Raw genomic sequence first — 14,362 nt, 5'->3', positions numbered from 1 at the left:
GCCTAGGGTGCTGGGGGGGACGGGGACCCCCGGACCCGGGGTCTCGGCGGGGTGGGCGGCGGCCGGGGCCTCCAGGCGCTGACTTCGGGGGCCGGGGCCGGGGCCCCCGTGAGGTAACAATGGAAGGCTCCGCGTGGCCAGCGCCAGCCCGGGCGGGCGTGGTCGCCAGGAAGCAGCAGAGCAGCCGAGCCGCCCCGAAGCCTCCGGCGTCCCGCGCGTCCCCGGCCGCTCGGCCCCGCCCTCGCCAGGCCCTGGCGCCATCCCGCCCCCTCCTCACCCACCCACCCACCCACTCCCTTCTTCCCGAGGCGCGTCCGACCCGGCCGCCCTCCTCGGAAGCGTCCCGCCCGTCGTCCGCCGTCCGCCCGCGCGCTGCCGCGCCGCCCGCCCTCCCGCCCGCCGAGTGCGCAGGCGCGTCGCCCGCGGCCGTTGACTTTCAAAGGCCGCCCGCGCCCTCTCATTGGCGGAGGCGGCGCAGTTGAAAGTGGCTCGGGGGCGGCGGTGGCGCCGCGAGGCCCCGCCCCCCCGGCCGGGCACCTGAAGACGCGGGCGAGCGGCTCGCAGTGTGCGCTCCCGAGGCCGCCTGGCATCCTCCGCCGTCCGCGCCGTCCGCGCCGTCGCCAGCCTAGCGGTGAGTTCCCTCGGCTCCCGGCGGCTCCGACCAGGCGGCCCCGAGCCCCGGCTGCCCCGGGTGCCCGGCTGCGTCCGCCCGGGACTGGAGGATGGCTTGGCGGGCTGGGCTCCGGCGGGCGGGCGGGCATGCTCCCGCCCCACGCGCGCGGGTGCAGCGGCGGCGTGGAGCTGCAGGCGGGCCCCGCGGCCCTACGCGGCCGGTGGGTGAGCCGAGGGGACCCCGCAGGAGCAGGCGGGGTGGTTGAGCCCGGGACATCCTGGAGAAGAGGGGACGACTGCCATCTTGAGCTGCTTCTTTTGTTTGGGGGGTTCGCGTTGAACTTCACGCCCATTTTACAGATGGGAACCGTCCTAGGGAAAACGCACCGAGAGTCCCGCAGCGTTCCAGAGACGGGAGCTGGGACGTGGGCAGAAACTTAGGGTCAGTAGTTAGGAACTGGTGAAATCGATGTGGGCATGGTAAGTGCACACGTGCGGTCCCAGCGCGGGAGACAGAGCCGGGATCGCTCGGCAGTTCAAGGCCATGCTGGTAAACCAGCGAGTCCAGGTCCTCAGCGAGGGCTACACACAGTTAGACCTGGTCTCAGAAAACCCATCCAGCCCCACGAGGAGAGCTTAGTGGGCACATGGTTTTCTTGGCTACATTGTCCAGACTCCTCACTGATGATCACTATGTTGTAAAAAGTCCTTTGTGTGGCAAAATCGTTGGGCTTTTCAAGATGAAAGGGATATTTACTGCAGGCCGTAGTGGCTGTTTGTCACTACTGTTCAAAAAAAGAAAAAAAAATCCAACCATCGGGCTTCCTTTTTTTCCCTTTACTTTACAAAATCTGAAATATAAAATTGTTCTAATTTTAGAATAACAAAAGGACCTGGGAAAGTTGGAGACCATAAAGTATATTCAGTATCCAGATCAGGAGATCAGAAAGCCAGGTAAGCTCCGGGAAGTAAAGTTTATATGAAGAAATCGCAATAATACGTTTTTTTACAGTGTGTGATCTGGGCTATGATGCAAAATGTAAAATAATCTTGAAAAAAGATGTATACTGGTGATGTATAAAATTCTAACCAACTTATGGAGGAAGCGTAATGTAAGAAATATACAACTCTCATTTGACTTAATCTTAAAAGATTTTTACCTTTTTTTGTTGTTGTTTATTTTGGGGTTTCTTGGTGTAACCCTGGCTGTCCTGGAACTAACTTTCACTGTAGACCAGGCTGGCCTCAAATTCAGAGATCTACCTGCTTCTGCCTCCTGGAATGCTGGGATTAAAGGTGTGTGCCACACTACTGCCTGGCAACCCTACCCCCACCCCTACCACCAGGGTTTCTCTGTGTAGCTCTGGCTGTCATGGAACTGGCTTTGTAGACCAGGCTGGCCTAGAACTCAAAGAGATCCGCTTACCTCGGCTGGGACTAAAGGCGTGCACCACCACCACCACCACCCTGCAAAGATTTTCACTTTTCTGTAACAAATTTTACAAGAATGCCTGTATATCTGAAGGCATGCACACAAATGGTGGTATTGATACATTTGCAGACTGCGCTTACTATCTGAGTTAGTTTTATTCTTTTCTGCTCAGCATTAACATTAATCTACATCCATTATTAGTGACCCAAGACACTGAATTTAGCCTGGTAAGATAAAAGACTGACTTTAGGTAATGTATATATTGACACTGCCTCTCAGAAAGTGTGTTGCTGAATGTTTTCCATCAAATATATTTTCACTTTGAAAAAAAAAATTTTTTTTTTTCAAGACAGGGTTTCTTTTTGTTACCTTGGCTGTCCTAGAATTAGCTCTGTAGATCAGGTTGGCCTTGAACTCACAGAGTCCTTCCTGCCTGCTTCTGCCTTCCAAGTGCTGGGTTTAGAGGTAGATGCCTGGTTAATGGAAGTAATTCTTAAGTAAGTCTGTAATTTCATGAAGATCTTTTATCAGTTAGGGCCACAAGGCTGTGAGGCCCTGGCGGGGTGGTAGCACCACATGAATTTTCCCAGGCTTTGGCTGACTCACCAGAAGGCCTGTGGCAAGTCATACAGTTTCTTTAGAAATTGTGAAATATAATGTGGCCCTGTGATGGAGTACAGCTTGCAACCTGAGCACTCAGGAGTTCAGAGACACCTTTCATACATGTCAGTTTGAGGACAGCCTAGAACATGTGAGACCCTGTTCAAAAAAATTAAACAAAACTCAAACGTAATGAATATTTTATAACATTCATGTTCAAAGATGAAGAGCAGGTAAATGTATTAAATGTTAATGAATTAACACTTAATAGCGCAGGGTCAGGAGTTGTATATTTAATGATGCTGATATTTAATCTGTTTATATCTAGTATCCTGATTATACACTGTAGTTCAGTTTTCTTACCTAAAGATGAGAAATTTAAAAGTGTTCTATACAAAAGCACAGAAATTTGTGAAATAATTTACAAATAGATAATTTAGCCCCAGATTTCATCCCAGTGTTAAAAAACAACATGTTGCTGGCTGGCGATGGCACACTCTTTAGCTCTTAACACTCGGGAGGTAGACGCAGGTAGATCTCTGTAAGTTTGAGGCTAGCCTGGGCTACATGGAGAAACCCTGTCTGGAAAAACAAAACAAAACCCAACACCTCCAGGCTGGCCTAGGAGGTGGTCCTCAGAGATGCTCAAATGATCCTATCTCTGCCTCTTCAGCAGTCCGGGTGATCCATAGAATGCCCTGCTGTGCTTTGATAACTTTTTTTTAAGTAGAAAAAGTTAGTTTTTTAAATATAGGTTTTGCTAATGCTTTTTTTTTGAGACAGGGTTTCTCTGTATAGCTTTGCACCTTTCCTGGATCTCGCTCTGTAGACCAGGCTGGCCTCAAACTCACAGAGATCCGCCTGCCTCTGCCTCCCATGTGCTGGAATTAAAGGCCTTTTTACTAATATGTCTGACATCTCAGTGCTGTTTTTAAAATCCAGGTAGCCTAGACTTCTTGTATAGCCGCTGGTTGCTAGGGTGTGGTTTGAGTGAAAAATGTCTCCCATGGGTTTAGGCATTTGAAGTGAATACTTGGTCCCCAGCTGGTGGCACTGTTGGAGAGATTATGCACCCTTGCTGGAGGACATGTCTGTCAGTGGGGCGGGCTTTGAGAGTGGAAAGCCTTACCTCACGTTCAGTTCTGTGTCCTGTGCCTCCTGTTAGCCGTGCGAATCTCCTAGTTTCCCACTGCTCTGCTGTCCCGCTGCTCTACTGTCCCGCTGTCCTACTGTCCCGCTGTCTGGACTGTAGGCCAGAATAAACTGTCTTCTCTAAGTTGCCTTGGTCATGGAGTATTATAAAAGGCTTAGACCCAGAATTCAAAGCATTGCTTGTTGGTCAGAGCAGTCATTTGACCTATACAAAATTTTCTGGGTGTGGTGGTGGTTAATAGATTTAATCTCTTGATAAAAAGAGTAGCAGTTAGGTTATATTACAGAACAGCATGTATAAGGGGTAACTGGGGTCTTCCAGGTTTTGTTTTTTTTTTTTTAAGAAATTACCATGTTCTTGACAAGAGTCTTATTTATACAGCTCAGGCTGTATCCCACTGCTGATGTTTTCTTGGTTTGCATTGTGCATTTCTGCCTGGCCACTTGGAGGATTGTCTATCTTTTAATAGTTTATTAGATTTTTAGTTGTATGCTGATTAAATGAAACAGCTAAATATAAAAGTTGGCAGATACTTTGAACTCCCTATTCTTGTTCTTTAAAACCTATGACATTCATCCCCTAACATTGTCTTTTAGTTTTTACTTCTGTGTTTTGTAGCTGAAGAGTTCCTGTGTACTGGTCGGCCTGCGGTTGGGACAAATCTCTCCTACTCGCGTCCCCCAAGTAAACACACAGAAGCTTATATTAATTAAAACTGTTCAGCCATTAGTTCACGCTCACTACTGACTAGCTTTTACACTTAAACTCAGCCCATTTCTGTTAATCTTTATGTCACCATGTGTTCCATGGCTTTACCTGTGTGCGATTACATGCTCCCTGGATGGCAGCAGGCTGGCATCTCCTGACTTCCTGGAATTCTCCTTGTCTGCTTGTCCCACCTATACTTCCTGTCTGGCTGCTGGCCAGTTAGCGTTTTATTAAACCAGTGTACAAAAGCATTATCCCACAGCAGTGTTTCTTTTTTCTTTTGTTTTTCTGAGAAAGGTTCTCACCATGTAGCTCTGGCTGTCCTGAAACTCACTGTGTAGTTCAGGCTGGCCTTGAACTCACTGAGGATCCTACTTGCTCCACAAGTGCTTGGGATGAAAGGCATGTGACTCTGCCCAGTTTCACTTCTGTATTTTAAATAATATGTTTTTAATGTATTTAAATTTCTTACCCATTTTTTTTTGGCCTGGCAAGATGGCTCAGTGACTGCTTGTCACATAGCCTGATGACCAGAGTTTAATTACTGGAACCCATGGAGGAAGGCGAGAACTGATTTCTGAAAGCCATGCTCTGACCACATGCTTACTGAGATGCACATATGCATATATTCATATCTAACACACATTCAGAATAATAAAAATTTGACATTTTTATTAAGTATTGACTTATCTTTCATTCTTTTATTTATTTTTTTTTTTTTTGAGACATGGTTTCTCTGTAGCCCTGATTGTCCTGGAACTCTAGACCAGACTGACCTCAAACTCGGAGATCCCCTGCCTCTGCCTCCTGAGTGCTGGGATTAAAGGCATGTGTCACCACTATACCCCTCTTTGGGTTTTTTGTTTTGTTTTGTTTTTCAAGACAGGGTTTCTCTGTGTAGCTTTGGCCGCCCTGGAACTCACTGTGTAGACCTGGCTGGCCTTGAACTCACAGAGATCCACCTGTCTCTGCCTCCCAAGTGCTGGGATTAAGGCATGCGCCACCACAACTGGTGGCTTTTTTTTTTTTTTAAATAAGGAAAAATTTCAGGTTTTTTTTTTAATCCCACCTTCCAGTGTAATTTTGTCAATCTGGTAAATCACTACTTGGTATTGCTTCATTGTCTTGTAGAGTCCAGTGTTGCCATTGATACTTTGGAAACTCTACAACTTAAAAGTTGAGCTATTTCGGGGGTCATTAAATGGATTCTCAGAGATACTTTTCCCCCATCCCCAAAAATCTTTGAGTTTGTGCAAATATGTATGCCGCCCTCCCTTCCCAGGGCATGTGTGGAGGTCAGAGGACAACCTCCTAACTTCTTGGAGACTGGGTCGTCTTTCCACCTCTGCCTCCATCTTGCTGTCTGGGTGCTTGGTTTATTGATATGTACTATGCCCAGTTTTTCGTGGGTTCTGGGGATCCAAACCCAGGTCCTCAGGCTTGCATTGGGAAATGGTTCGCTCCTTGAGCTATGTCCCAGCCCCTCTCTAGCTTCCTGTGAGAGATACAGACTAGAACTTTGAAGGTTAATAATACTAGAGCTATTTTACTGTGTAAGAAAACTAGTCCTAAGATCTGATTTTCTTCGTTTTGCTACCTGCACACCAAATAGCTAACGATACTAAATGTGGATCGAATGTATGTTGATTGCTTCAATTTTACTCTTCCAGAGAACTAGTCTGTATTCCTTCATTGTGTATTTGACATCATTGAAGTACTCTGAGGAACATGTTTGTTTTTCTTTGGTAACTTTGGTATGACTTCCCAGCTCTCTGTGGGTGTGGGGTGACGTAAAGGTCTCTAAACACCATTCACTTGCATTTCTTTTCAGTGATGGTCATCCTCTGTACTGTTGCCCAGTCATTCGTTTCCTGGAATCCGGTACAGGTCAAAACTTAGTCTCTGCCTGCCACAACTTGGCTTATTGTGGATCCTGAATATTGTCAGTCAGACAGTACATGATACACTTTCTGATGGGCTCTTCATTGCTTCTAACAGATTTTATTACTAAAAAGCCCAGATTGCTGTTAACACTGCTATTGTTTAGATACTATTTCTGACCTTATAGGAGGCTTACATTCTAATACATAACATAAATGTTAGAAAAAGCCTTACAAAATCTTAAGTGCTTGAAGCAAAAATGTCAATTTACTTAATCTAGGGTAGCAGAAGTCTCACAGATGGTTAGAGCTAAGGACTAAACAGATCAAACAGGGTTTTAAAGAACAATTAGTTTTAAATGCAGTTGCTACAAACTTTTTTTGGTAATGCTGGAGACAATGCAGGACCTCATGCATCTAGATAACACACTCGACTGAGCTAGCCCTAGCCCTAGTTTTATATAGGTTTTGCCAGTTTTTAATACTCTTCATAAAGAACACTTAGGATTTGTTTAAGGTTCTATAAACAGTGATGTACTTTTTTTTTTTTTCCCTGCCAAAAGGCTAGGCAGTTTTGAGGATTATGTTTTGCTGAGAATGATACAAAGGAAAACTAAACGTAGGCTGCAAAACTGCCAGCTTCTTTTGGGAATATTAATAGCTTATGGGGGTCCATTACCTGTCAATGAGCCTCTGAACTATTGCTGAGTTTCTTTTTGTTTTAGGGATAGTCTAAAAATACATTTTTAAAGAGTCATTTTTAGTGCGTGCGTGCATTGTGGGCAGGTATGTGCAGGTACTGAGAAAGTGTTGGATACCCCAGAGCTGGTTTTGTATGTGGTTGTGAGCTTCCATATGTGCTGGGAACTGAATTCTGATCCTCTGGAAGAACAAGTTTGTAGTCATAACTACAGAGCCATCTCTTCAGCTTCAAACATTTTAAATGAAGGAAAGAGATGAATGGTATCCTTTCTTTTCTTTACTATTTGTTTTAGATTCTCAGTACTTGTCACCATAATCAACTCTTACCTTTCAAATCTATTTTTATTGCCAATGCTAATTATAATTAAAACTCTTTTCCTGTAGTGATATTTTGTTTGTGCTCAACAAATAAAACTTATCTGTGGATCAGAAGACAGCCAGCCACTAGATTAGAAATAGAGGCCAGGCAGTGGCACATATGCCTTTAATCCTATCACTCAGGAGGCAGAGATCCATCTGGATCTCTTTAGTTCAAGGCCACACTGGGAACAGAGCCAGGTGTGTGATGACACACGCCTTTAATCCCAATCCTTGAGATCTTTTGTCTTTGCTTGGGATGGACACACACCTTTAATTACAGGAAGTGATGGCAGAAAGCAGAAAGGTATATGAGGTGGGAGGACCAGGAACTAGAAGCTTTTAAGTAGTCAGCTAAAAGACCCTTCCAGGTAAGGACTCAGAGGTTTTCAGTCTGAGGAAACAGGAACACTCCCTCTCTTTGGCTGAGGATTTCCTAGAGGTAAGACGTGGCTGGCTTGCTCTCTGATCTCTCAGTTTTCACCCAATATCTGGCTTCGGGTTTTTTTTTTTTTTTTTTTTTTTAAATTAATAAGACCTTTTAAAATTTGTGTTACATTTTCCCTTTCAAATTTTCAAATTAAAATTACCGCTTGCTAAGCCCTGGGTTCGGTCCTCAGCTCCGGGGGGTGGGCGATTACCGCTTTATAGAAAACTGCAGTGCAGGTCTGGATCTGGGGCTGTATAACTCATTGTTGAGTATTTTCCTAGCATGTTACGAGTCCTTGAGTTTGAGTACTAGCACCACAAAAGAAGGGCAAAAGGGAGAGAGAAAAATAGGAATTGCATATGCTGATCTTAAATTAACAGTCATTTCTAGAGAAGCTGAATATAATTTGTAAGAATGATTGAACCAGTTGTGATGCCTCATACCTGCAACTCTAACATTTATCTCAGCAAAAACCAAAATGATCACAGGTACATTTTTTTCCTCCCTTTAAATTGAATAATTTTGTTAAGCCTAATGTTATACAAATGTCTATTCATTACAGTTTGCACATTACAAAGTGCAGTTTTTACAAAGACATACATATAGTAAAACATCAGCTGAATTTTATAGTCTTCACTACATAAAACCAGTTTGACTAATTTAAAGCATTTTATTACAGATTAGTTGGGATTTTGTTGGAAAGGAATAATGATCCACTTATTAACTGAATTACAAAGAAAGTGTCATTGAAAAAAATCTCCAGCAAATACAGTATTTAATTTGAAGGTCATGCCTAAAACCTTACATAGTATGTGCCAGATGTATGCTATATGTAGACTTACTAGTTTTTTTTTTTTTTGTGTGTCTTGACAGGAAATGCACAATTTTGAGGACGAGTTAACGTGTCCTATTTGTTACAGTATTTTTGAAGATCCTCGAGTACTACCATGCTCTCATACATTTTGTAGAAATTGTCTGGAAAATGTTCTCCAGGCATCTGGTAACTTTTATATATGGAGACCATTGCGAATTCCACTCAAGTGTCCTAATTGCAGAAGTATCATTGAAATTGCTTCCACTGGTATAGAATCCTTACCTGTCAATTTTGCATTAAGAGCAATTATTGAAAAGTACCAGCAAGAAGACCACCCAGATGTTGTTACCTGCCCTGAACATTACAGGCAACCATTAAATGTTTATTGTTTACTAGATAAAAAATTAGTTTGTGGCCATTGTCTTACTATCGGCCAACATCACGGTCACCCTATAGATGACCTTCAAAGTGCCTATCTGAAAGAAAAGGATACACCTCAGAAGTTGTTTAAACAGTTAACTGACACACACTGGACAGATATCACTCGTCTTATTGAAAAGCTTGAAGAACAGAAATGCCTTTCTGAGAAAATGGTTCAAGGTGATAAGGAAGTTGTTATTCAGTATTTTAAGGAGCTTACTGATACATTGGAACAGAAAAAAAAATATTTTTTGGCAGCTCTCTGTGATGCTGGCAAGCTGGTTAGTCAAGAATACACTCCACAGATCGAAAGGGTGAAGGAGATAAGAGAGCAACAACTTGAGCTAATGACAGTGACGACATCTTTACAAGATGAATCTCCACTGAAGTTCCTAGAAAATATTGATGATGTCCGCCAGCGTGTGCAGATGTTGAAACGAAGACCACTTCCTGAGGTGCAGCCTGTTGAAATTTACCCTCGAGTAAGCCAAGTACTAAAAGAGTGGAGCAGAACAGAAATTGGACATATTAAGAAAGCTGTCATTCCTGAAATGAGAATTTCATCAAAAAGGATGTCATGTTCCTGGCCTGACAAGGATGAAAAAGAAATGGAATTTTTTAAAATTTTAAATATTGTTATAGTGTCACTAATTTCATTGATATTAATGTTGATACTCTTTTTCAGCCAACACATAATCACCTTCTTAAATGAAATCACTTCAACATGTTTCTCTGAAGTCTCTTTGTCTCTTTACCAAAGTTTATCTAATAACTTATATGACTTAAAAAATACGGTATGCTACACTCTATATTTGTTAAAGGAATTCATATGGAAAATAGTTTTTCGTTGAAAACCCAAATTAGCAGTTTTAAGTGGGCTTATTCTGTATAGCAGAGGCTAACCATTGCTAGATGGAAGTCATGGTAGCAAAAGTAGCAACTTTATATAGAAATATCATAAGCCTTCCATGGTCGGGTAGAAAGTATCAGAAATGGTACATTATCTGAAAGATGACTCATCCACTTAGAAAATTATAATTTTTGATATGAATAGTTTATTTGCTTGATAGTGTTTTAAATATTCTCTTTAACACATTTTTTGTTATATGATGCAGTAGTTAGCATTGCAGTTCTTTGTATATGTAGGTATTAAACAAAATGACAAGCATTTTGACATGATTTAAAGCTTTTCAATGTATAGATGGAGGTGGTAAAAGTTATAAAAAAAATCAGGCCAGGATTGCTTAAACATCTTTTTGGTTAAAAATTAACTATTAATAGATGGAAGAGCATTCATTCCAACTAGAGCCAATGCTTTTGGATAAATCAGGTGTCTAGTACTTATTTTACATAAACTGATTGCATTAGGAGCTAGCTGAGTTTAATGGCTGGAGAATCTCTAAGTCAGGGTCAGCCTGGATATCATATCAAGATCTCCAAAACCAACCAAACAAAAAGGTTTAGTGGCAGAGCCCCTGCCTTTTCTACTGGCTCTAGCACCACAAAGCAAAACAAGTATATATTTTGCTTTTGTAGTGTTTTAGTCTTGTTCTTAGATTAAAAACTATATGAAACATTTACATTAGGACAATCATGTTGACATTCATTTAATAGATCTGGTATCATGTAAGCTATCTTTGTCTTGAAATGGTCTCACTCTAGCCCTAAAGTGCTGGGAATTATAAATATGAGCTGCCATAACTGGCTAGTCTTAAAAGAGCTCATTAAGTCAGAACCTTTAATTCCCTTAACAGGGACTACTAGAATATTGGCAGTACAACTTTGGTTCACTGCCATTGAAATATTTTCCAGAAATCCCAAACGGGCTAGTCTTGAATCACCACCTGTGGACCTTATTTCAGAGGTCAGAATAAGAATGCTTTTAGCCCTATTGATTCATTATAGATAAAGCTGTGTTCAAAAGTCAAGGTTAAAACAATGCTGAGAAGATTAAGTCATTAGGTTTACTTAACAGAATCCGATTTGATCCAGCTAATTTCAATATCCTGAGGCCATTGGAAGAGGTAATGGAGGGGAGGAGTATAACTAACAATGTTCAGTTAACAGACACGTGTCACATGTGAGTGCTTTTTAAATGTTAGCAAGCAGACATTTTTCACGGGGTTACTAACTGTATAAATGAGAAATCCAAGTAACAGTGCCATGTTAGCAGGTAGAACACATTCTCAATATGATTAAAAAAATGGAGCAGGCTAAGATTGTTTATTAACTGAAACTTAGATTTCAGTCTAAACAAGCATATGCCTAGCGTTACCTTATACCGGACCATTTTTAGTACACAGCCCTTTGTTTTTTGGTAAGTTACTATATACTTACTATATTTTTCCCAGGCGGTTGAGATCATACAATTTAAAGCACACACATTTGGAAATTCTGCGTTTTATGTGTAACAATATATTTGAATAAACTTGGTATTTTAGTGAATGGCTTAGGAAGTGGTGTCTTTGAATTTCCGTACGGCTTCTGAATATTCTTTACCGAAAAGTTAAAATATAATTCATTTATTTTCATACTTGTTGTGTGCTGCTAATTTGTAGTGGTTTTATTATGAATCATGGTCCATGGTAGGAGGCATTTAATGAATTCCTTTAGGGTAAGCACCTAGAAATTTAATAAGACAAATACTTTGAGATAGGAACTCACCAGGTAGACCAGGCAGGCCTCTCACTGTTGGGATTAAAAGGCGTACACCACCACACCTGGTGATGGCAGACTTTAAATTCAAATTCCCTCTGAAATGCTAATTTATTTCTACTAGCATAACCTTCTTTAGACAATACAGTTGAGTATAGTGGGGGCATTCTGACCTACAAGATTTACACATGCAAACATTTGCTTTTACACTTCTGTGTCCCATGTCATCCCACAACACCGCCACAAATCCCCAGTTCTCACTGAACTCAGTTTATGGATTATGCTACATAGGTAGTCCATGATCCTCAGGCATGGTCTGGACTGCCTCCATGACCCTTGGATTACAGATCTACTAAAAGAGATAGTGGAATACCTGGAATGCCCATTATGGCAGAACAGAATCAAGGTGAGATGAGATGGGTCACATTGAGCACTGCCAACCAAACACCCTTATTGGCCCTGCCCTTCACAGGAATGCTGATCTGGTCCCCACCACATGCATGAGAGAGCTGGCCTTGTTGACATGGGCCTAGGGGAGCTTGCTTTGCCTCTCAGGGGGCTCAGTGACCCAGGCCTATGGGTTATTACCTAGACCCACATCTGCCCTATATTTGACATGTTGGAGTGTGTGAAGGGACTGGTCCCTCTGAAGGATAACAGCAGGATGTCCAAGAGGAGTCGGTGAGGGTCCAGTGATGATGGTGTGCCAGAGGCCTTAGAACAGACCAATGACTCATTGCAATAAACATTTTACAGCAGGGACTGACTGGACAAAAGGGCATGATACAACACAGCTCTTGATACCACAAGGATGAATGAAGAGGTGTTGGAATGATGAGGGAGTATTATGGTTATTTTTGTTTTTAATTATTTGGGAGTTATGCTGAAGGGTAAGAGGCAGATATGGAAGGACTGGGAGATGAGCGGGATTGAATTTGCATGTGAAATTCCCAAGGAATCAGGAAAGAATAATGTTAAAAAAAAAAAAATCAAAACCAAACCAGCTAGACTCATTTTTATGATACAGAACTGAATACAATTTTTTAGACATCACTAATAAAACAGAAACCACTTATCACACAACTTAGGAAAACGCACTTTATACAATTCTTTACAGATAGAAACCTAGAAATACTTAATCTAGGTAAATGTGAAGAATCTTCAATATATACAAGTTCAGCCAAGTCCTTTAGATGCAATTTCTTTTGGGTTCACAGCAACACTTTTTGTAATATTGTATGTTTTATAAATTCCAATAAGTCTATCGGAAATTTCAAACATATTATTCCGAAGAGAAATTATTATGAACTGGGCATTTTTTGTTTGTTCCTAAAAAGAAAAAGAACAGTTAAGTCAGACAGTGAATAGGCAAACATTACCCCAAAGTTTGTGGGCAATAATTCTGACAGATGATTAACATATAATGTTTGCACTGATAAAGGACAATTCATAAAAGTGTTGAGGTTGAGAGGAATTTGGGTAAAGTGAAAATCCCAACAGCAAGAAATAAAACACAAAATTTCTAAAGATTTACTCACGTATATGTAAAATGCAACAATGGACACATTTTTAAAATCCAGGGCTGCATCGATCTCATCCATGAAGTAGAGGGGAGTGGGTTTGTAATGGTGAAGAGCAAACACTAAGGCCAATGAACTAAGGGTTTTCTCTCCTCCTGAAAGGTTAAAGATCTTCTTCCAACTTTTCTTAGGTGGTCGAACACTGAAATAATTAAGAAATGTTACTCAAATGCCTTGTAAAACTAAGGCTAAAACTTCAAAAGTGTTCTAAATCTGTATGTCTTTTCACATTGTAATGACCTTTTGTTTTTTCTTAAAACTTATGATCCTCCTGCCTAAACCAGATGAGTGCTGGGATTACCTGTACACACCCCCATGGGCTGTTGACCTTTTATTAATCTAGTTAGTTTACAGAAATGTTATTGGGAGATGAACATGTTAGGAACAACTACCAGAATTTTATTTTTTAGATTTTGGAGACAGGGTTCTTTGGAGACCGGGTTTATGCCTGCTTCTGGCTCCTGAGTGCTGGGGGATTAAAGATATGTGCCACCGCTGTCTGGTCATCTACCAGAATTTTTTTTCTTTTTAAAGATTTATTTATTATGTATACAGTGTTCTGTCTGCATGTATGCCTGCACACAAGAGGGAACCAGATCTCATTATAGATGGTTGTAAGCCACAATGTGGTTGCTGGGAATTGAACTCAGGACCTCTGGAAGAGCAGTCCCAGGGCTCTTAACTTTTGAGCCATCTCTCCAGCCCCATCTACCAGAATTTTAATATTAAAACAGTTAAGCTAGCTATTACTTATTTTCTCTTAACCAATTTTGTAATAAATTAAAACTATTTTGCTATTGATGGAGGCCGTACTACCTTGTCTGAAGGTCATTTTACTGTTGCATAAGCCTGGCTTCCTGGCCTGTGAGCTTTGGTTTCTGCTTCCATCTCCCTGCTGTGATATGCCAGGAATATAGATGTTGGCATACTGCATCTAGCTTTGAAGAAAATTTCTTTCTTTTTTTAAAAAAGATTTATTATGTATACAGTGTTCTGTCTGCATATACACCTGCAGGCCA

General features: G+C 41.7%; 2 protein-coding genes across 6 annotated transcripts in view; one reads left to right on the top strand and one right to left on the bottom strand.

Moving 5' to 3' along the window:
- The first annotated feature begins 462 nt into the window (after positions 1–462).
- Trim59 (tripartite motif containing 59) lies at positions 463–11,639 on the top strand. Of its 5 annotated transcripts, XM_037206653.1 has the most exons (4): positions 481–631; positions 973–1,054; positions 1,492–1,566; positions 8,748–11,639. In XM_037206653.1, exon 4 carries the CDS (start codon positions 8,751–8,753, stop codon positions 9,957–9,959), a length of 1,209 nt encoding a protein of 402 aa, XP_037062548.1. In that variant the 5' UTR covers positions 481–631; positions 973–1,054; positions 1,492–1,566; positions 8,748–8,750; the 3' UTR covers positions 9,960–11,639. The 5 variants fall into 5 exon arrangements, 4 of the variants coding, with proteins under 4 accessions (XP_037062548.1, XP_028723054.1, XP_037062549.1 ...); XR_005091765.1 differs by lacking the exons at positions 973–1,054; positions 8,748–11,639 and adding an exon at positions 4,416–4,522 and having other exon boundaries at positions 463–631; XM_028867221.2 differs by lacking the exon at positions 973–1,054.
- A 1,123-nt stretch (positions 11,640–12,762) lies between these two features.
- The window catches only part of Smc4 (structural maintenance of chromosomes 4), a 35,933-nt gene continuing 34,333 nt past the window's right edge, over positions 12,763–14,362 (bottom strand). The window contains 2 exon segments of the mRNA XM_028867220.2: positions 12,763–13,092; positions 13,302–13,485. Coding sequence (XP_028723053.1) covers positions 12,940–13,092; positions 13,302–13,485 — 337 coding nt within the window. The 3' untranslated portion in view covers positions 12,763–12,939.

Source organism: Peromyscus leucopus, chromosome 6 (genome assembly GCF_004664715.2).
Source record: "Peromyscus leucopus breed LL Stock chromosome 6, UCI_PerLeu_2.1, whole genome shotgun sequence".
In the NCBI taxonomy this organism is placed as follows: domain Eukaryota; kingdom Metazoa; phylum Chordata; class Mammalia; order Rodentia; family Cricetidae; genus Peromyscus; species Peromyscus leucopus.
The sequence above is the reverse complement of the archived record's forward strand: the minus strand, read 5'-3'. Positions and strand labels throughout refer to the sequence as shown.

Bases quoted from the DNA above. Each gene is read 5' to 3' on its own strand.
- Trim59 (XM_028867221.2), top strand. From the start codon at position 8,751: ATGCACAATTTTGAGGACGAGTTAACGTGTCCTATTTGTTACAGTATT.